At 41.4% G+C, this 22,579-nt stretch overlaps 1 protein-coding gene across 1 annotated transcript in view; it reads left to right on the plus strand.

Moving 5' to 3' along the window:
* The first annotated feature begins 249 nt into the window (after positions 1 to 249).
* The window catches only part of trpc7b (transient receptor potential cation channel, subfamily C, member 7b), a 47,110-nt gene continuing 24,780 nt past the window's right edge, over positions 250 to 22,579 (plus strand). The window contains exons 1-4 of the mRNA XM_069171474.1: positions 250 to 860; positions 6,130 to 6,892; positions 13,908 to 14,090; positions 17,953 to 18,117. Coding sequence (XP_069027575.1) covers positions 373 to 860; positions 6,130 to 6,892; positions 13,908 to 14,090; positions 17,953 to 18,117 — 1,599 coding nt within the window. The 5' untranslated portion in view covers positions 250 to 372. The remainder of the gene's footprint in view (positions 861 to 6,129; positions 6,893 to 13,907; positions 14,091 to 17,952; positions 18,118 to 22,579) is intronic.

A 22,579-nucleotide genomic window follows, 5' to 3' on the forward strand; every position in this document is an offset into this window, starting at 1 on the left:
TTGGCATTGTGTTAGCCTACTAAAATTTCATAGGTATTTTTCAAACATTAAAACGGCCTAACAGACTGAAAATTAGAGCGTACTCTAAATGTAAGTCTAAAAAGTAATGATTTTTTTTGTGGATTGTGCAATTAATCTATTTTGTGGTGTAGCTACTTGTTTCTTTCCTTCCATTTTGTAAAGGGCTGGCTTCCTGCGCGTGCTCGGTGCTCTCCAATTAGAGAGCGCGCACTTGTGTGAAGGTGGAGGATCAACTCATCGCTGCTGCGCGGCTCAGAGGAAACTTGAGCAATGGAAACTTTGACAAACATCGTCAAATGTCCGACATACAGTTAAATAATTTAAAGTATATGGTTCTCACGAACTGTCACAATGTCTGACGAGGGAGAGGAAAGCGACGGGGGCGAGAGACCGCAAATCTCCGAGTCTCCTTCCCCGCCTCTGTCTGTCAGTCTTCCCCGAGGATCTCTTTCCTCTCCGCGGCCCCTAGACCTCTTCTCCTCCGCCTCTCCGCTGCTGGGGGAAGCGGACTCGCCTTACCTCGCCTCTCCGGAGTGTCTTTACCCGTCTCCAGAGAACCCGGAACTCGGGGACTCCACACACTTCACGCCGCCAAAGTTCCGCCAGCGCACCGGGGACAGCGGCTCTCCGTTTCGTTCGCCGCCGGATGTGCGGATAGATGTGGTGTACGACCACCACGATGACCCGGTTCCCAAGTGGAGAGGACGAGGAGCGGCGAACGCTGAGAGCTTTCAGCACCGCGGACAGCGACTCCAGCGGACTCCGGAGCTCTCGGACCACGAGAACCACTACTCTGCTGAGCACATAGACACAGAATTCAACTCTGAGACTCGGCAAACGTGAGTCTTACCTTTTTATTATTAACCAAAGATTTTAATTCACCTGTCCAGTGACCAGTGACTTGTGCAGAGTCCATGTGATTATTTATAAACTTGTGTGAAAAGGATACTGGGAACTCACGTGGAAATAGCATACCTATTTTTGGGTTGAGAGAATTAAATCAAGAGCCCCCTAATCCACCTGGAATGTCAACAAGTAGAGGTCAATTTTGGAGAGAGTAGAGTAAAGCAGACAGGATTTTCACTAAATCAGCTGCACCTATGGGACAACGATTTCCACTCAGCTGTGCATTCTAAGGTCTGTTATGGATTACACCAAGGTGACCGGAACCGATTTGGAGACCTTTGTGGTCAATGTGGAAGATGCATTAACTGATTCATACTGGCTGTTTCTTTGCTTTTGATTGAACATAACTTGTGCTGAAATGATGTGTCATCTTAAATGGGAGTTCTCAAATGAATCTTTCTTTGTTTTCCCATACTGTCAAGTTGATGTGTGGTTAGGCTGCCGAGTGGTGTGTCCCCTGTGAATACATGCATACACGCTGCTTGTGTAAGGAAGTGAAGTGCGTGTGAGTTTAGATGAGTTATGTGTTTTTTTTTCCACTGCAGCCCTTATTTCACGCCAGTGTTGAGAGAGCATCTTGATTCGTTCCATTGTGTGAATGTATAAGCACCACCAACAGGGACTGTGTGTGTGTGAGGGGGGGGGGGGTAGTCTGAGTGAGAGAGACACACTGGGACAGAACCACGTGACAAACTACATTGACTTGCACAGTACATTCCCTCATTGTCACACTTATCACACACAAAACACACACATTGTGTTTTGTGTTTTGTGTTTTGTTCCTACAACTGTCCTCGATATTCAGTTGCTTTACTTTGAGATAAAGGCTCACAAAACTATTTGGTGGGTGCAATCCACTGCATCCACGTAGGAAACATCCGCAGAGACAAAGTGGGACATACATGATGACACTTAATGGCTATTCATGTATTGCCAGCACAGCTTTGAAACCTGCAATTCTCAATATCAGATAGTCAGTGTTGGGTCTTTGATCTTCTCTGGTCTGCCTCTTTAATACACCTGTTTCCAGCTTTAAAGCCCTTATGTGGAAACAAAGCATGGCCTGGCTCGGCTAAATGTTGGACACCTGTGTGTGTATGTGTGTTGTGTGAGAGGGTGAACATGCCTGTTTCTCATTACCGCTAAATTATGGTGAGCAACTTACCTTTGATCTTAAGAATTGGCAATTTACTGCTTGAAAGAGTGTGTGTGTTGGCGTGTGTGTGTGTGTGTGTGTGTGTGTGTGTGTGTGTTGGTGCGTGTGTGTGCGTGTGTGTGTGTGTGTGTGTGTGTGTGTGTGTGTGTGTGTGTGTGTGTGTGTGTGTGTGTGTGTGTGTGTGTGTGCATGCGTGTGCGTGCGCGTGTGTGCGTTTGATAAAGACGGAGAGAGCTGAGAGTGTATCATTAGTCAGTTATGTAAATATTCCTGCTGAGTCTAAACATATTTTTTACTCATTATCCTTAACATTTGGTTTCAAACCTGATTCATCTTTTTTTTTCCCCTTTCCTCTCTAGTGCACCAGTAAATTCTCTAACCAAATTATAAATGACTTGGTACCTCAAGCTCAGAAAGTTAAAAAAAAAAAAAAAAAGATGCCATTTTGAACAATTACAAATGGATTATACAGTTTGGCTTGTGACTGAAAAACTCATAGTGACAGCTATTAAATGGTATTTTCAGCAGGCTATATGCTAATGTCTTATTTTGCATTGCCATCACATTTTTCAGTGCTCTTGGAGTAATCGTTCCATCAGCAAAAGGTGTATGAGAACTTTCTATTTGGCCATGTTCATTTAATGGAATGAAATTGTATGCTGACCACAAAAATAACACTCAGTGGTTTTGCAAATTTACTACTAAAAGTACCATTTACGTCACAGCAGTTCCAAGCAGGCAGTAGATCTCTTTGATCAATCATCCACACAGAACGTTGTCTCCCGGGCTTAAAATCCTAAATACATTTTTCATACTGCTGCGTACAGTATGTAACACCGAACTGTAGCCAACTGTGACATTTGACAAATCTTGGATGTCCACATCACTTAATCACCGCAACTGTGACTCAATAAACTAAACTGGAGTCATTTAAGTGTCTTGAGATGTCAAGGAAGTGTTGCTTGAGGACCTTGGCTACAAAGGGGAAGATTTTTGAACATGCTGCAATAATGTGATGGATTCACTCACAGCAATGGTGCAAGATCTTCTTCACCCTTTTTCTGACAGTTTTGTTGTTAGTAGGAGAGGGGGTTGCTTGATTGGACAGGCACTCTGAGTAATCTGCAGCAGACTCTGACTTGGATGCAGCATCAGAACAAGAACTAAGTAGAGTGACTAATATATGAATTGTTGCAGTATGCAGTTTCAGGATTAAGGAACAGCGTATAAGCGTAAAACGTAGTAAGTTTACACATAATCAAATAAAATGTGAAAATGTTGCATTTCTATAACCCTCTGATTCTCTGTTCTGTAATGTTGGATGTATATTGCATTCGCACAAACTGACAATATGCTACTGTACATGTTTGTTGTTAAAAGATGGAGAGTGGAAATAAAAAATTTAAAAATTTAAAAAAAGGTTCGCAAAGCCAGTTGTTGCAGGCTACAAACACAGCTGTGACCCAATGTAGATATTAAAGTTGAGTGAGTGAATATTGGTCATATGTTCAACAGATAAGCAGAAGGACAATTTGCGTTGTATAGGATAGATCAGTGGTTTTTAAAAGGCAGTGGGAGCTCTTCCTCCTGCTGCATGACATCATTTTTTGGACCTGTTTTTGCAAACAAAGTTGGAAGAATGGTAATATGGCGAGTCCTTTGGTATTACTTTAGGAACAAGACTGCAATATATGATGTACAAATACATTCACACACACACTAGATATATAAGCAGATATATATATATATATACACACACAGTCCCTCCTTTGCTCACTAATTTTGCTTCTCCTTCAGTCCCCCACACACAGACACAGTTTCTCTGCACCTATCTATCTCCATTGTGTCTGTCTCCTCCTGTCCGTGTGAATTTAATTCCACTCAGAAATGATGCAGGTAAATTCTATTTCAGGTCCAAATCACAAACAGTCAAAGATGGATGGTGGGGGAGATAGAGAGGGATGGAAAATGGCGATTCATTACCTGCCTATGAGGTTATCTAAATGGGCTAGCAGCCAGACGGCCCCTCATTTATGAGGAATCCTCCCTGTGCTTACGAATCTGTCTGTGAGAGTGTTTGTGCGAAGGTGGGGGTTGAGGGAGATATTCGGTACATCTTAAAGCGCAATACTTTGTTGTATATCAATAACACAAATTATGGCCTTAAGAAACAAATCCTTTTGTGATGGAGTCAACAATAAATGAACATTATAAGCTCCGCAGAGGTAGTTCTTGCTGTAGGGATATTGTATTGGTACATTTTACAGATAGAGTAGGTTGTGTCCACATTCCGTGTGTGTGTGTGTGTGTGTGTGTGTGTGTGTGTGTGTGTGTGTGTGTGTGTGTGTGTGTGTGTGTGTGTGTGTGTGTGTGTGTGTGTGTGTGTGTGTAAGAGAGAGAGACTGAGAGAGAGAGAGAGGAAAATGTTGCCCTTTTCCATTGATTGGCAGCCTGAGGCATACGCAGCTGATTGTGTAAATCGAAAATCAAAAGCCACGCACCTTTCATACACTATAATCGCACACTGACAAACACCCCCCCCCCCCCCACCACCACCACCACCCCCCCCCCCCCCCTCTCTCTCTCACACACACACACACACACACACACACACACACACACACACACACACACATATGAGATTTGTCTTGGTGAACTCACATCTTCTCAGTTCCACATCCTTTGACACTCCAGGGAATATTTCTACCTTGAACGCGTTTCCATTTTCACCTTTTCCTTCGACGTCCTGCTTTCTGTGCATAGACGCACATACACACACGCCCGCTATCTCACGTATACACAAAGTAAAGGGAAAATTACAAATAGCTGAAATTACAAATAACTTTACCTGATATTTTTTTTTAAACAATTTTGTGTCAGGTCTCATTGTAAAACTGGACCTAATGTCATTTGTAAGGTCACTGCACAGAATTATGTTGAAAATCTTTTGTCAGTCTTCTATGTGGACAATACTAACCAATTATAGTTTTATTTATTTGTTGTTCAAGTTAGCAAGTTGGTGTGATCCCTCTTAGTCCACTCACTGAGAACTGTTCCGATTGTGCTCTGAGTGACATACTGTCATATTAGCATTTTCTAAATTAAATCTCCAGTCTGAATTGGTTATTTCATAGTGGAAAATCAATCTGCACTGGTCAATAACTTTTCGCCAAGGCCACTCCTTATTTCCCATTCCTATTTTTAATTTTGTGGCGTACAGGGTGGCATGAAGGCTTTTCTTACAGTGTGGGTCAGCGTGTCCTGCTGTACAGCAGACACACACAATGTGGCACAACGTTGTGTTTTTGAATAACATTAGGTGGAGTACAATAGCCCTGATTAAAACTGTTTTGCAGTAATTGGGGTGACTACCAGGGGTCCTGTGCAAACTGCTGACAGGGTTGTTACCTGGGATAGTGCTCCAATTAGGGTGAAAGACAAATGAAGACAATGTGTAGAGCAGGAGGACCTTGTTTATGTCTGTATCCACGCATGTGACAATAGATAAAGACAGTCCCACCACTGGCCAAAGAGTCACAGTGGATGACGACTGGTGCAGAGTGCAAGCATGTCATGCCAGAACCAATTGAACTGACAGCTTCATCTCTCGCTTGCCACTCAGAACTGTTGACCTGAGATTGCCCTGCAATGAGCTTTGACCCTGGTAGCAGTTCATTGATTTTGCCAAGGACAGATTTATCACAGATGTCTCGGTGATGCTTTGTTTGAGGTCAGTGGAGAAGTCTGTCTTGAGCACTGCTGATTATGTTTGACCACTTCCTGTCCATGGAGGATGTCCACATGGGGAGTAATGACTTTGTACACTGTATAGTCAGCTGGATGTAACTAATGATATTGTCTTTTCCTCTTGCCTCCATTATTTATTCTCCCGGTCTCCACTCTCTTGTCCCTCACCCTTCGTCACTTCATCTCTCCTTCCTTTGAGCCATAAATGCCTGCTCCTGGTCTACGTCCATCTTCGTCATTTTAATTATTCTTTTGCCTCGTTTCACTGTTTCCGACCCCTCTTTAATGTGTCCCTCCAGGGTGGAGGCCATGCATCGCCGGCACACCACGCTCAGGGAGAAGGGGCGTCGCCAGGCAGTGCGAGGTCCAGCCTACATGTTCAATGAGCGTGGCTCACCCCTCACTGCAGAGGAGGAGCGTTTTCTGGATGCTGCTGAGTACGGCAACATTCCCGTGGTTCGCAAAATGCTGGAAGAGTCCAAAACCCTAAACTTCAATTGTGTGGACTACATGGGCCAGAATGCTTTGCAGCTAGGAGTGGGTAACGAGCACCTCGAAGTGACGGAGCTGCTGCTGAAGAAGGATGGTTTGGCCAGGATCGGGGATGGCCTGCTTCTGGCTATATCCAAAGGTTATGTTCGAATCGTTGAAGCCATTCTCGGCCACCCTGCCTTCGGTGGAGGTCTCCGACTGGCCTTGAGTCCCCTGGAGCAGGAGATGCGTGATGATGACTTTTACGCATATGACGAAGATGGAACACGTTTTTCGCATGACGTCACCCCCATCATCCTGGCTGCTCACTGCCAGGAGTACGAGATCGTCCACATCCTTTTGACGAAGGGGGCTCGCATAGAAAGGCCTCACGACTACTTCTGTAAATGTTTAGAATGTATGGAGAGGCAGAAGAAAGACTCATTCAGTCACTCACGCTCCAGGATGAATGCATATAAGGGCCTGGCCAGCGCGGCGTACCTGGCACTCAGCAGTGAGGACCCCGTGCTCACCGCCCTCGAGCTCAGCAACGAACTGGCAAGACTGGCCAACATCGAGACGGAGTTTAAGGTAAGGTGGTCTCTATTTTTCTTTTCTTCTTTACTTGTGTTTTACCGGCGTGAAAAAAAGAAATTCTTCTCTTCAATTTTGGAACGATAACTGCCGTACTGCAAATGTAAATTAGTGTAATGATTGATTTGGGGAGCGTGATGGGGTTCAATAGCTTTTCCATGATTGCAGGTATGAACCCACTTAAAATCTTTTTAAAAATGTACTGTTTTTATTCAACTCGGAGAATAAACAAATTTGAAAAGTTTCACATGACAAAAGATACAACTTAACCGAAACAACGGACACTTTATTGACCTGAAGGTAAGGTCAAGTGGGCCCACATTTTATTGTTGCTCCATCACATTCATTAATCCTGCCTGACTCATTTTTATTTTTGCTGTGAAAGAAAACTCCTGCATCTACTGCTGCACCGCAAACTAAAGTAGAAACAACATAGTAAAAATAGTATTAGTTCTACTTTATTCATTTAGTGAATATCAATTAAATAAAACACTGATGATCTACATACACAGTGTATTTAACGTTATGGAGGTCAACTCAGTGTTGCACTGCTAAAGTCACAAATCTGTCTGGTCGCAATATATTGTGAAACACAGAGGATTGGCTCAGGCCAAAACGCTCACCAAAATTGGCACAAGTTCTGACTTAAACATGTTGGCTGCTGAATTTTAAACAAAATACTTGTAGTTCCCCCCTTTTTTGTGAGTACCTTATCTCAATAACTGCTTTTTGCGGTTGTTTCAATGACTTCCATTGTGTTTGATAACAACAGCATTTGAGTTATCACACATTTATTGACATCATCATGTTTGCTGTTGCCGATAGTGTAAGAGAGAGAGAAAGAAGAGACCCACTAGACAGAGAATATGAATGAAAGATTCAGTAAGTGATTCGTTGGCTGCTGATTTTTTTAAACTCCAGTTATCGAACTTGTAAGTGGATCCAACATGGAACCAGCTATCTGATCCTATCGCTGTGCTTGACACGCTCATCTGCTGTAGTTTTTTTTTTGTTGTTGTTGTTTTTTTTTTTTTAAAGCTTTTATTTTCAGAGTTTGGGTAGATTAGAAATATAGTGCTAAAATAAAATGTGTAGATCTGTCTCTGCCAGTGTTTCACCCCATTCCTGCCAATGATTCAACTTTGTCACTAGACTCTCATTTTGAATGGATTTCCCGTGCACTCGTGGTTTTTTTTATTACTGTTGTGAAGTACATGTTATCAATGCAATATCGCCTCAGCTGGTGGCAAAAACACTAACGTACAAGATTAAGTTTGTGTGTGTACTTGTATGTGTTGGTGAGGTGGGGATTGCGTTGTAAAACTTGAATGTAAGGTCATTTTGGGAAAGTGTTGTGCCTTCAAAGGTCTGTTTGTCGGTTAACATTTGGTTTAAAGGTTAAGTTTAGAAATAGGGCGAAGTGAAGTAGGGTAAGGAGTGGGGTTTAGTTGGGATGGTTAAGGGGCCTGTAAAAGTTTGCAGTACTTGATAACGTTGTTAAAATGACTTTTTAAACTTTTTTTTTTTTTTTCAACCAATCAAACCTAACTCTGTGTACCGCTGTGTCTCCTTCAGCAGGGTGCTATGTTTGGGCTGCGGGCACAACATGCTACCTCACTTACACTGTGTGGCAGGTGTGGTCATGCTTTTGGTTGAGGTTGAGATGGAGAAGAAGATGATTGCCTCCCTACTCTGCCAGCAAGCATACCTGTCCCAAATCGGTTGACTCGGGATATTAAGGCCACCACTCACACTGGCAAATGAAAGAGACTCATGGATAAATGCTAGGTACACCTACTTGTAAAAAATAAGGGCTCTTAATAATTATATATAATTATTATCACGGTTGCAATTAGGTTATTTTCAGTTATCAATATACAGTGTTATAAAACACTGTATGTCTGAAAAAAAAATCTAATTTTAGTGATTTTTTTGTTTGTTCTTTTTAAAATTTTAAATAAAGCGTGCACAAAATGTATTAAACAGACATTTTAGAAAGTCTGACCATGCCAGAGGTTGAACGGGAATAAAAGATGGCTGAGGGCTTTTGATCAATTCACACTGGCCCACCAAAACCCATCTGGAGACACACCATCACATATACCCTCTGTCATACTTTACAAGAATCATGTATCAAACACAGATTCATTTAACTATGATTAATAATAAAATAGAATTAACAAAAATGTTTGCCTTTGCTTTAAATTAGATTATACCTTTCTTTTCCTTCAAGCCAAATAACATGTAGCTTTATCTTATTTAGCATCAGTGCAAATGTGTAATACACTGGCAATATGAGGTAGTAGATGTCTCTGCATACCCTGTTATTTGAAAGGGCTACCTCACCACCAGCCATACATGAAGGGCTGCCATCAGTGCGTGGCTAAATGGCTTGTGCTTTTGCCAGCCCAGAAGATTGCGTTGTAGTCATTTTGTTTTAGGCAATGAGACCCACTTATTGCTGCCACATGATTGCTTAGGTATCTGAGATCGAAAAATATATCTTACATGAATTGAGAATCATTTTTTTGATGATTGCTGCAGTGCTTATCCTGCCGATACCTGACTGTTAATCACTGTCAGGTATCGGCTTTATCTGACTGGCTCATATACAGAGAAATTACTGTTATATAGGGAATTATAGTTACAGTTTGAGATCATTGATATTGAAAGCATGGCCATTTAATTGGACCAATCAGATAACAATAATCTGATAACGTTGTGATTTTTGTGGCTCTGTTTATTTGTCTTTGTCCTCATGTGTGTTCATGGGTAGACAAAAATCTTTTTTCTCGTAACAATCTTTTAATTTCTGTGTCCTTATTTGTCTGTTCTTTCCGCTTTCTGCTCACCTCTGTGTTTGATATTAAGCCTTTCTGCTTGTCACTCCGTTCCCTGTCTCCAGACAAACTAATGAGTAGGGCTCACCTGAGGGACCAGAGTTGTGTTGGAGCTCATCTGTCTCATTAACATCTCATTATCGCCCCTCTTTATTTGTCTCCCTGTCCCTCTTCACATCATCTTCTCATTACTTTAAAACATCAAATAATTTTAAGAGAGTGTACCAATAACCCAAGTTAATCATGTTTTGCATGGGGAAATCAAACTCGGGGAGTTGAGGTGTTGCACGATGTAGTGCAGTCCCATGTTGACTGCATCATCCACCGACCTGTTTGCCCGGTAGGCAAATTGCAAGGGGTCCAGCTGGGGGCCTGTAGTGTCCTTCAGGTGGGACAACACTAGTCTTTCAAAGGACTTCGTGACTACAGACGACAGGGCGACGGGTCTGTAGTCACTTAGTCCTGTGATGGAGGTTGTTTTGGGAACCGCGATGGTTGTGGAGCGTTTGAAGCAGGAGGGAACTTCACACAGCTGCAGGGATTTGTTGAAGATCTGTGTGTAGATGGGAACCAGCTGGTCAGCGCAGGCTTTCAGACTGATCTTCTGTCTTTGAAAGAGCTGACACCGATCTAGAGTGCAGGTGAAGAGACAGTGGGTACAGAGGGGAGGGTCGGCAGTGGGAGCAGGAGGTTGTTTGATGTCCGGGTGGGTGAGGGTTGTGAAAGTGAGTGAGGGGTGTGAAAGTGGCTTATTAAACCTATAGTAAAATACGTTCAGGTCGTCAGTCAGTTGGAGATTTTCTACAGTGTGTGTGTGTGTGTGTGTGTGTGGGGGGGGGGGGGGGGGGGGGGGGGATGGTGTCTTTTAGTCCGTCAGGGTTTTCAGGGTTTTCCACACTGACGCTGGCTGAAAAGCTGTTTTTAAGTCTTTCAGCGTAGCTCTTCTTTGCTGCCTTGATCTCCTTCGTCAGTGTGTTCCCGGCCTTGTTGTACAAGAGTCTGTCCCCACTCCTGTAAGCCTCCTCCCTGGCCTGACAGAGCTGCCTGAGTTTTACTGTAAACCAGGGTTGTCAGATATCTTAATATTGTACTCTAAATGTTAGTGTCTTAGCATGTTAACAGTATGAATAAAGTCAGAATGAACTGTAGCTTACAGAAAATAGCAGAATTTATACATATATCCACACAGTCAAGTGAAAACACTATTTTCACACCCACTGGGCCAAATTTCTGGACACACAGCCTTCGAATACCCTTGAGAGAGAGAGAGAGAGAACGAGATAAAGTTCTGTCAGGCGGAGGAGAGTCATTTAATTTTTTATTTACATTGTTTTGTATGCTTTTGTCGTGCCTTTTTTTTGTTGTTGTTTAGTTAGTTCATTTTTGTGTTTTGGAAGACAGACAAAAGATAGCAAGGTAAAAAGTGAAAAAGAGGTAAACTGCTGGTGGTGAATGTCCACTGAAGTGCAGGAATAATCTTTCTCTTCTCATTCTTCCATCTTATATCTCCTCCACTCCTTAACTCCCCCTCTCCAAGTTTGTCTCATGACCCCCTCAGCTCACTCATCTGTAACCATTCTCACTCTGTTTCACACTGCTCCATCTTCAATTTCAATCTCACAACCCTTTCCTTTATCTCAGCTCCTGAGGCAAAAAACACATATTTATGATTGGATTTTCATGTGTGTAGTGTGTGTCTGTATGTTCTTGATGCACAACTCGCAATGTATATACCATTGATTAAGAAAATAGTACTACCCTGAAGTCTTGTCTTTCCTAGAATGCAAACAGACAAGAGATTATAATTGATTTTTTTTTTTGTCTCCCAGCAGCCGGAAGGTAAAATACATCAGATGCGGACATTTACTTCTTCTACCTAAAGGGCCAATAGATGTCAATGATTGATGCCCAAAATTTACGGTTTAATTTGCAGGTAGTGACCAGCCTTATCTAAGCTGCTGCTCTGTTTTTTTTTATTTATTTTTTTAATGATGAATCCAAGCATCATGGAACAGATTTTAAAATGTATAGCAAAATATGCTTTATAGTGCTTGAGAGGATGGCACAAAATTAATTTCACCATTTTATATTCAAGTTCACTGTCCATGTCATGGTGGAGAGAAACATCCTTCCTAAAAGGGTCAAACGCTGGAGGGATGTAAATTATGTTCACGATCAATAAATGAACCAAAATACTGACCGGACAAAGATATTTACTCATACCTGCTTACAAAAATTGTGCCCTAAAAGAAAATGAGAGAACAAATAATTTAGCATCGTGATAAATGTTAATCATTTTACTGAGGATGCCTGTGTCAAAGTTTTGGCTTCATCACACTGTAACGGTTTGCTTGAACACAGCACAAACATGGTGGTGAATACATAATGTGAACCGTTCCTTTGAGACTCTAAACCTGCCAGAAGCCCGAGCCTGCTGACTGCGTCCCTGGTCGACCAACGGTTGTCGAACATAATGAAGCAGGAGGGCGAGGGAGAAGGATGAGAAGTGAACCACAAGAAAGACAAGGCAAAGGGTTGGAACTCAAAGGACTCCTGAAGGAACCGATTCACTGTTTATACTTGGTTTCAGTTGGTAATGAACTGCTCCTAATACATAATACAACAGCAGTAGCTTTCATCTGGTGTGACTACAAGGTTAGAGCCACCTTGAAATAATGTATGTTTTTTCCTGTTCTTTGTCCGACCACATGTTGTTTGCCTTCACTTGTAACCTGTCCTTCTTACTATACCATTAATGCAATGGAGGTTAATGCTTTCCTTTCAATTATTACACACATTTCAAGTTTAACTTAAAACTGTCGAATTGAATTGCAGGTCTAATATTGAAGTTTTCAAGCACGGCGGCATTGGGCACCAGTAGAAAGAGTCCGTATTCAGCCAAGGTTAAATGGCAAATAAAGAAGAGAGAGAAGAAGTAGGGTCTAGAATGCTAATGCTAGCTCGCTACAGGAAGAAGATAAAGTTGTTTGACTGGTTAACAGTTGATTTTAAAGCTATTCAAGACGGAGGCGTCGTGTTTCTGTATTTTGTTGTTCATAAAAAGGTTATGGAGGACCAGAATTTTATGTGTTTGGTGATTCATTTCCGGGGATTGTATTTTCTGCTGTCTTCGCTTAAACTGAATTTAGCTCATGTTCTATTTATGACAATCGGAGAGACACACAGGGTCTAATTGCAACCCAGCACTCTGGAAATTACTAAGAGATTTTAAAGTGAAGTTTTATTGCTTCAGAATATTTTGTTTTTTTACTTTACCACTGGTGTCAACTATTTAATTGGCTTCTAACGTAATTGCTTGTAATTTCAATGTTTTTCTGACACCTCATTTATTCTTTACTTTTTGGTCTTTCTGGTGAAGCTGGAATCTTAAAATATTGTGGATTTTCCAATATTAAAGAATTTATGGAAAGTAAAGTGTGTATAAAATTAGCAGGATTATGATGTACTGAATGAGCAGCTGAGATATCACAAAAAAAGCAGGCAGGATCCCTTCTTTCAGTTGTTTGGGGTTTAAGTGCTTCGTCTTGTACCTGTGGCTTTTGTTTCTGCTGTGATGTATTTACTGTGCCATGGAATATATATTTTCTTATTTTTGTCAAAGACAAGCTGAAGATGTTTCAAAATGAAAAGGTCAAAAACCAAATTCTCCAAGCACCTTTTCCATTTTAACACTCAAGTCAATTATAATTGCAGAAAAGAGTAAATGTCTATGATAATGGCATTTCTCATGTCGAATGGCAGAAGCACTTTCAAGCCCGAAGGGGAAATGGTCAAGAGATTTTAATAAATACACAAAAGACTCTGCACTAAAGACTCTGGCAAGACTCTACACTGTTAAAGAAAGCTGTCAGGTGAGTTGACAACCAATCACCACTGCTTGTAAAATGATTTGATTGAGATGAGGGCACCAAAAGTCATGACGTGAGAGCAACTAAAGTGCAGATGTGTTAAACAAGACACAAGGGATAAGCTCTGACAAAAAACAAAGGGGCAGTTGATGGAAAAGTCTGTCTTTAATTTTAGACATACACATCCATACATAAATTAGTGACACTGATGACGGAAAGTTGGCATTTTACAGTAAATTCTTTCCCCATCTTTTCTTTTCTCTTCCCCACTCATCGATTCCCCCCTCCTCCACTCTCATGCAGAATGAATACCGCAAGCTGTCCATGCAGTGTAAGGACTTTGTGGTGGGCGTGTTGGATCTTTGTCGGAACACAGAGGAAGTTGAGGCCATATTGAACGGCGATGTAGATCAGTGCCCGCCGAGCGCTTACAACCGACCCTGCCTCAGCCGTATCAAACTGGCCATCAAGTATGAAGTCAAGAAGGTAAGAGAGCGTAGCAAGTAAGTCAACCACGTCTGAAAAAGTTGAGCATTCCTTTTAGTTTTATGGATCTGCTTGATTTTTAAAACAATAATGCATGTTAATAACCACTCGGTGTTTTCCATATGCCTCAAAGGACTGAGAAAAGCAACCGTGGTTGTTTGTTCAAACAGGAGGAAGCTGGAAGTGGTGTCACATTGTTAAAGTTCAGCAAATTATAAAAGAATGTGATGGATAGTCAGACACACTGTTTGACTTCAATATCTGAGATCAGGGTTCCTGTCGTATCTTTAACGTAATTTCCTTTACCTTTTGAAGGTGATCTTTCCTGAACTTAACCATCACTGCAGACATGAAGCTACTGAAACTAATGTATCCATGAAGGAGGATTAACATGAAGACATCATAAGCGGATCTATAAAGTGTCATAAAAGTCTCATTGTCAAACATTTTTGTTGAGGGTGTTCATAACAATAAGCTGCAACATGAACAGGTTTTCACTCTCAATAGAATAGAAAGTTTTATTTTCATCGTACAGGATCAAATGAGATTAAGAGCGCTTCTCATGATCAGTGCATATAAAAAACAACAGCACCACAATACATATTCAGAATACATAAAAGTCCCAGGTAGAGGTCGGAGCACTTGAGTATGTGCTTATTGCACTTAAATAAATAAATAGTCGAGTAAAAAAATAAAAAATAAATTGTAAACAGAATATTGCACTGGTGTAAAAATTGTAACGTGAGGTAGAGAACAGGATTAAGATACACTGATTACTTTTTGCTTTTTAGTGTTCTTATGGCCCAGGGAAAGAAACTGTTCTTTAGTCTGGTGGTGCGAGGCTTAATGGACCTGTAGCATCTGCCAGAGGGAAACAGGTCAAACAGGTGGTGTGCTGGGTGGGAGGAAAACATACTTTCATCACTACTGATCTGAGTGCAATTGGCCTGTAGTCACTAATACTGTTGATGGCTGTCTTTTTTGGGACCGGGATCATGGTGGGGGAAAGTTTGAAGATCTTGGTGAAGACCCCTGTGAGTTGGTGGGCACATACCTTGAGTACGTTTCCGGGTACTCCCGTCAGGTGGCTGGTGAGGGCAGTGTGACTGTGTTTGGTGTTTTAACCTCAAAACGAGTGAAGAGGCTGTTTAGTTCTTCTGCCAGTGAGGCGTCAGCGTTAAGAGTAGTGGTATTGCTGCCCTTGTATTTTGTGTTGTGCTGTATTCCCTGCCACACCCGCCATGGGTCCTTGTCTTTGAAATGGTCCTCTATTTTCCTCTTGTAAGCCTCCTTGGCCGCTCCTCAGGTCCGCTCTGGCTGTGCTGTACTGTGTCTATCACCAGACCTGAAAGCAGTATTGCGGTCTCTGATGAGTGACTGGACTTCACTCGTCATCCAGGGTTTCTGGTTTAGGAAAAACCCGGATGCGTTTGTTTACGGTGACATTATCAGCACAGCTTGTGATATGGAACAGTACAGTTTGTGCGTATTCCTCCAAATCCTGATGTTTAAACAGACTCCATTCAGTGCGTTCAAAGCAGCCTTGTGGCTGAGACAGCATTGTCTCCGGCCAGGTTTTAATCATCTTTGTGGTGGGCGTTTGTTTTCCTCCTGATAAGAGTGTATGCTGGGATGGGAAGCAGTGAGAAGTGGTCCGACTGGCCAAGATGTGGTAGAGGCACAGCTCTGTATGCATGCTTGATGCTTGATGTTTGAATGATGGTTATGAATATTTCTACACAGAAGTTAAAAGTAAATCTGTGTGTGAATATGTATCACCATTTAATAATACATCTTGAGAGTTATCATAGAAAAATACAATAGATGATTTATTGCAGTGTTTAACATTTAAATTACTAGTGTGTAAGTAAGCTTGTGTCTGTGAGTCATTTGTGCACATAAATATACAGTATGTTTGTGTAGCTTTGTGCTTTCGGCCTCAGAGGACCCCGCGTAAACAACTCACTGGCATCTGTGTTGGAGCTAATCCCTTCTAAGCAGAGGTGCTCTCACTAAATGTCAAACCCCTGCCATACTCTCTCGCTCACATAAGTTCCTATTTGACCCTGATGTGCTGCATGTTTTCTTAATCAGGTACACGTGTGTGTGTGTGTGTGTGTGTGTGTGTGTGTGTGTGTGTGTGTGTGTGTGTGTGTGTGTGTGTGTGTGTGTGTGTGTGTGTGTGTGTGTGTGTGTGTGTGTGTGTGTGAACGAACACCCTGTTTGAATGATGTTGTTTTTGTTTTTTATCCTGTACAAGAGAGCGTGACCAATACCAGGCAGCTAATTAAAACAAGAGTCAAGGAGACAGTCAGGGATAGATTACCATGGAAACCAGGTGGAGCATGACTATGTGTAGTGCATTTTGTTGGACACAGGCAGGTTTAAAGTCATGGGTCAGTGGCTTGATACACTGGTCACTGGACACCAGTGGGAAGCTATGTTGTCTACAATATTGCGTGGGGTATGCACAGCTGTGTGTGTGGTTTCCTTGTTTTGGTGGAGACGATTCAATGCAGATATACACACTGTTTATGTGCGCGTTTCGATTGGTGGATGAGAGCGCAGGATGCCAATTGTCAGCTCAGATAAATGCTCCCAGAGTGTGATGAGTGAGGTTGATTGGGAAAGGAGTGGAGAGGATTGATGAGGGCAAAAACAAAGAGGTGTACCAAAAGTGAGGGAGAGTAGGTTTGACCAAAGGTAACTAAAAAACAATACACAAACACAGCCTGATTGTGACAGTACTTGACCGCTGACTGAGCATTGATTGCTCTATTGGCCACATCCTTCCTCCTTCTGGAAGAAAAACATCCATCCTCTCCTTCAGCATCAGACCTTTGGTTTATCACTTCCTTTCTTGGAATAAAGTCAGTAACTCATGGGAACACTCAGTGCTTCTTATTTACTGACTGCTTTATTGTGCACATTGTATATTACGTTTATTTTTCAACCTGCTTGTTGGCATTTTTTTTCTAAATGAAGCCAAGTGGCAGCAATAAATACAAATGTGTTGTGAATAATATGTTTAGGTTTTAATGAATACACAATACATGTGCTGTAAATAAAAATGCAGTGTGCACACCCAGTATGGCAGCAGTAAAAGCCCCTTTCATTTCATCATCTTTCATTTTCACAGAGTGGTACAACACTTGTGCAGTCTCAAATATTCTGCTTTCCCAATGCGTCTTACACCCGTTTCATTGATGTGGTGCTTTCCTTTATTCCATTAACCATTAACAAGGATCAATATCGGCTCTTTGGGGCTTAATATGCAGCCTGACGTGCGTGCCTTTAACCAAATCTAAAGCAGATTAAGAGCCAGCCCTAGGCCTCTCCCTTTCTGCTATTTGGGATGGCAATCTCAAGACGGTGTTCCTGTCTTCTATGTGTGCTCATCACTCATTGGTTTAATTTGAAAATGTCTTCAAAACCCACACTTAACTTCATAGAATATAAAATACATCCTTAAATGCACCCAAACACTTTATCAATGATGTTTCCTTGAATGTTTTCAGGTCTTTGAGCTTTATTTGGAGTTTCTGCTGTGGAGGCACATTTTAATGCAACTAAATGTAAAGCTCTGGCTTGTAGCTTGAGAAAAACTTTTGAGGTTTGTTCCTGTCTTAAGATAAACACAACCTGCCATTGTGTTAACATTGTTAGGTCATTGTGCTCCGCCTCTCGGTTCGAAATCAATCAAACAACTTTTGAAATGTACCTATAAAACTTAAAATGCAACAAAATGTACGTAAGTATGAAAAATAGACTTATTGTGTGCAATGCCCTGTGCTGCTGTTCCTTTATTCTCGATCATGTTTTAAATATATGGAGAATAATTGAGTCTGTTGTCTCTTTTCAGTTCGTTGCCCATCCCAACTGCCAGCAGCAGCTGCTGACTATCTGGTATGAGAACCTGCCCGGCCTGAGGCAGCAGTCCATTGGTGTGAAGTGCTGGACAGTGCTGGGAGTAGCCGTCGGTCTGCCCTTCCTGGCTATCGCCTACTGGATAATGCCATGTAGCAAGGTGTGAACACACAACAAGCGTGACTCGAACCCAAGTTAAACTCACACACATACCAACACACAATTTAAGGAACTTGTTACTGTTGTTTCCATATGTACTATAACCACTGAGAGAAATGCTCTCCTTTTTTCTCTTGAATGTTGTTGCACCCATTGTTAACACAAATAATATTTGGCTGTTGCTCCTGTACTCAAAGCCTTATAGCCTATTACCAGCAGTATTGCAGCCCATAGACACATTACACACAAGAAAACACAATTGCTAGATGAAAGAAAAATTATCTCAATTATTAATAATTCCATAACACAATTTGGGGGGGGGGGGGGGGATTTGAAATTTTCCCTGTCACATAAGGAGAAGCCATGTTATTAACTAGATCAGGATTTATCCCCCTATCAGGGTCATTTTTACTGCATGTCAGCTTGTCAGGCTGAGCTCTACCTTTAGGTTTAACGTCCATAATTCTATGCTAAGTATTTCATCATCATTATCTTCGTCATCATCGACTTAGACTGAACTGTGCTTTGAGCTTGAATGCTGACATGTCCCTTTACAGTCCTGTTACAGCCCTATCAATGTACTAACATGACAACAACTGCATGCTGTAGTGAATTCCCATCCAAAATGTACTGTATCTATGGGTCAAAGAATGTAGATGTGAAAAATGGTCTGTAGTTTGTAGCCTGGAGCTCAAGTCAGCTTGTTTTATGGTGAAATAATATCAAAACTCCAACCACTGTTGCTGCGCACTGTAATGCTCTTCTTCACTGTGAATGTGGGTTTATATTTGCCGCACAAAAAGTGTACCTGTACATAACACAAACCTTTCAAGCAAGTTAGAGTAATTACGATTAATTCTCAAGAGACCATGAGGCAGAAACCTAATGGCAATCGCTTCTCTACTTAAATATTTAACTCTGCACCAAAAAAATGCTGGTGGCTAAAAAACAAACAAACAAAAACCTAAAAATATAACAGATTTTCTATTTAAAGAGCACAGTATAATCACCATTTGAGTACAGTGCCTGAGGCACTTTATCACATTTTCTTAATACTCCCATCAAGCAAATTATCATTTGTAAAGTAACACAATATGAGAGAGACCACACTGGAGCTGAGTGGGGATGCAAATCTGCTCATCAACCTGCATAATCCTGCACATCATCATCAAGGTCTGTGTGTGCGCTCTAAGATTCACTGATTCAGAAAACAGTGTTGAGGACGCTTCAATGGTTCATGTTAGGTGTGACTGATGAATCAGTCATTTTGTAGACTAAGAGTGAGAGCAGCTGATGTCAAGTGTGGATAAGAGGATGGAGAGCAGTAACGCTGGGAGAGCATCTCCACCAGGGCGTCCTAGATTTACTCATAAGGCACAGGCTACGTCTGATCTCACTGTGTCACGAAAACGCCTGTGCATGTTGGTGTGTGTGTGTGTGTGTGTGTGTGTGTGTGTGTGTGTGTGTGTGTGTGTGTGTGTGTGTGTGTTTGCACGCACATGCGCGTACGATGGCAATGGATTATGAAACAACGAACCGATGAGCCTGCATGTGACAGTCAGCAATTTTTTGACGCAGCTGAAGGAGAGTGTCAGCGTGGAGAGATAACAAATTAATATAGGATGCGGAGCTTTTGGTTGTGGATTGTTATTGTTGTTGATTTTGTTGTGTACATTTTTTTTTTTTTCACATTTGAAATGTGTACCAGACAGAATTACCAAAGGTGGGATAATAAAAGTGGTTTAATCAAACAAATAACAAAATTAAGATTTTCTATATGCTTAAAAAAAAAAAAAGTGATATAGCCCACCAGAGGCCAAAAAAGTACATTAATGGATTTGATAATGAAATTGATAGTAACAGAGCAAATCAGAAAAATACATCAAGACAGACAGAGACAAGGGTTCCAGGGAGAAAACTCTCATGTGTTTTGGTTGATTGCGTGTAGTGCTGTGCTGCACCTGGAGCTAATCATGCAATTAACTTCTGTTCATCTCATCAATTGCTCATCTCTTACTGCTCATAATCTCTCCTATTTTTTTTTTTTTTTTTTTTTTTATAACACCACAACACACCATTATCAAAACCCCAAACCATATTACATTTCATATCAGCCAGGAGAGATGAAGAAGATACTGATATTTCTGTTCCTCAAACGTAAGCAGTAAGTCACAGAAGGCAGACAGAGAAAAACGTGGATGTAATTGCTTTGGAGATCTCCTTTAAGAGAAAAAGAGGAGATATGCTTTGGAAGTGATGAAAAACAGATGTCTGTTTCGATAAAGACTGCGTCTGGTTGATTGAAAAGGTAAAAGAATGGAGCGAAAAACAACTGATTTGAAATGCATTGGTTAGTGCATATGAGAATTCCTGTTAGCCTTCTCTAAGTGACAGAAAGTAGATGAAACGTAAAAAGAGAGAAATAAGTGGTAGGAAAAATAATTACCGGGGAGACCTCCTGACACAAGCATTGGTCAGAGATTAACTAGCAGTTTATTCCTCAGCACAGATTAACCAAGACTTTGTTAATATATCTGAGGAAAGTCAACTAAATACAAATAATTGATTCTGAAAAAACAACAGTACTAGTGGCATGATGGAGCCTTTCTTTATTTGTGGTAATTAAAGCAGCTATCACAATCAATTGGCAATGATACGCTGACATCTGCAAATGTTACATTTGATGTGCATTTGCAAATGTGAATTTTTTTTCTTTAATTACTTTTCTGCAGCCTTTCATCCATTCAATTTACTTTATCTCTCTTCGCATAAGAGTTGTGGCCCTGCTGTTTGGTGTTTTTGATGATTTTATAAATGTCTCCAGGTTTCCTGTGGATCCTCATCTCTGTCCTTTTCTTGGTCTGTTTTTGTCATTTTCCCCTCTTGTCCCTTGGGAGGTTCAATTCAAAGTGACTACAAGAAAACAAATGCCCAATCAATACATACAGCACAGGGTCACAATTTGTTTCAATTCAATTTTATTTATATAGCGCCAAATCACAACAGAGGTTATTTCATGGCACTTAACACATCAAAGTCCTTACAGCAAGACTTTCCAATATTATACAGAGAAACCCAACAATTCAACAATTCCTACTTAAGCTAGGAGGGGGAAAAAAAATCCTCTTTAAGGGAGAAAAACCTCCAACAGAGGAAGGAAAAACTCCCTCTTAACAGGAAGAAACCTCCGACAGAACCAGGCTCAGGGGTGGGCGGCCATCTGCCTCGACTGGTTGGGGTGAGTGGAGAGCAGAGAGAGAAAAGGACAGCATAGAGAAGAGAAGAACTGTTGGTGGAGACGACAATCGCACAGCAGAGACATGCAGCTCCATGGCGGGACATCTGCAAAAGAAAGAACAGAAACTACGCAAACGAGGGAACTGAATGGAGAGACAACAGACAATACATTTCTCACCAACCAAATATTAGACATAGTTCAGTTGGTTGCAATCTGCAACCTCGCTGCTAAATGCCACTAAATCCTACACAATACTACTTCAAATAAGACACGCTTACTGATAATGTCATCATGGTTTGTGCTTCAGGTCCTGTTATTTTGTGGTTCCAATGAACACCAACATTTTGGGTTCTGAACCTCATTTTTTTGTGAAAACATCTGGAACAGTTCAAAAAGACTCACAAACCAGAACAGACTCGGTTCTGCATGGGTGTAATTATCCCTTGAACGTGAGTGACAGAGAGAGATGTGGAGAGAAGGAGTGAGAACTAAGAATAATGTACACATTTGTGGAAGACTCCTATTGCCATTAAAATATATACAATATTCTGCAGTGGACGGTAAGATGTTTGCTCACACCTAGATAATAAGTTATTCATAGTGGAGGCTAGTCTGCATGCTGTTTACATCAGGGTTGATTCTCCCAGGTGAATGGATGTTAGGGAATAAGAGGACAAAGCCATTCGATTCTGGCCTTGTGAGATTTCCATTTCACACCAGACTTCTTTCATTTAATCTGCATGTACCTGCTGCCAGCAGCCACCATTTTGTTGGAGGAGAGGAGATCAGTTCTTGTATCCATCACACTGATAAAAAAAAAAAAAAAAAGAAAAGAAACCCATGGGGTCTGCAGTCATCACACAGCTGAGGGCCTGATCTAGGATGGCCATCTCATCTAAGATGAGGGGTGAAATGGATCAGCCTTATCAGCGCAGCAGCTGGGAGAAATGAAGGAGTCAGGAGGAGATTTAGAGGAGGTTTTGCAGGGTTAAGAATTACCAGACAACCTCTCCCCACATGGTTTAGTAGCGTGTGTGGCATTGGAAGAGCGACGGGATCTGATGTGTTTGTGTGCACGCAGAGGGTAGAGATATCCTGTGGGTAGTTAATATTGAACACAGCAGGTTCAGAGAGTGGCAAATGTTGGGATCGCAAATGTCTGTATGGGGTTGGAAGTGTGTGTTTGTGTGTGTGCATTTTGTATGTCTTGGCACACAGTGGTACA

The sequence above is a fragment of the Embiotoca jacksoni genome, unplaced genomic scaffold (assembly GCF_022577435.1).
Source record: "Embiotoca jacksoni isolate LCO1_2020_lvr unplaced genomic scaffold, fEmbJac1.0.p SCAF_5, whole genome shotgun sequence".
NCBI classification, from domain to species: domain Eukaryota; kingdom Metazoa; phylum Chordata; class Actinopteri; family Embiotocidae; genus Embiotoca; species Embiotoca jacksoni.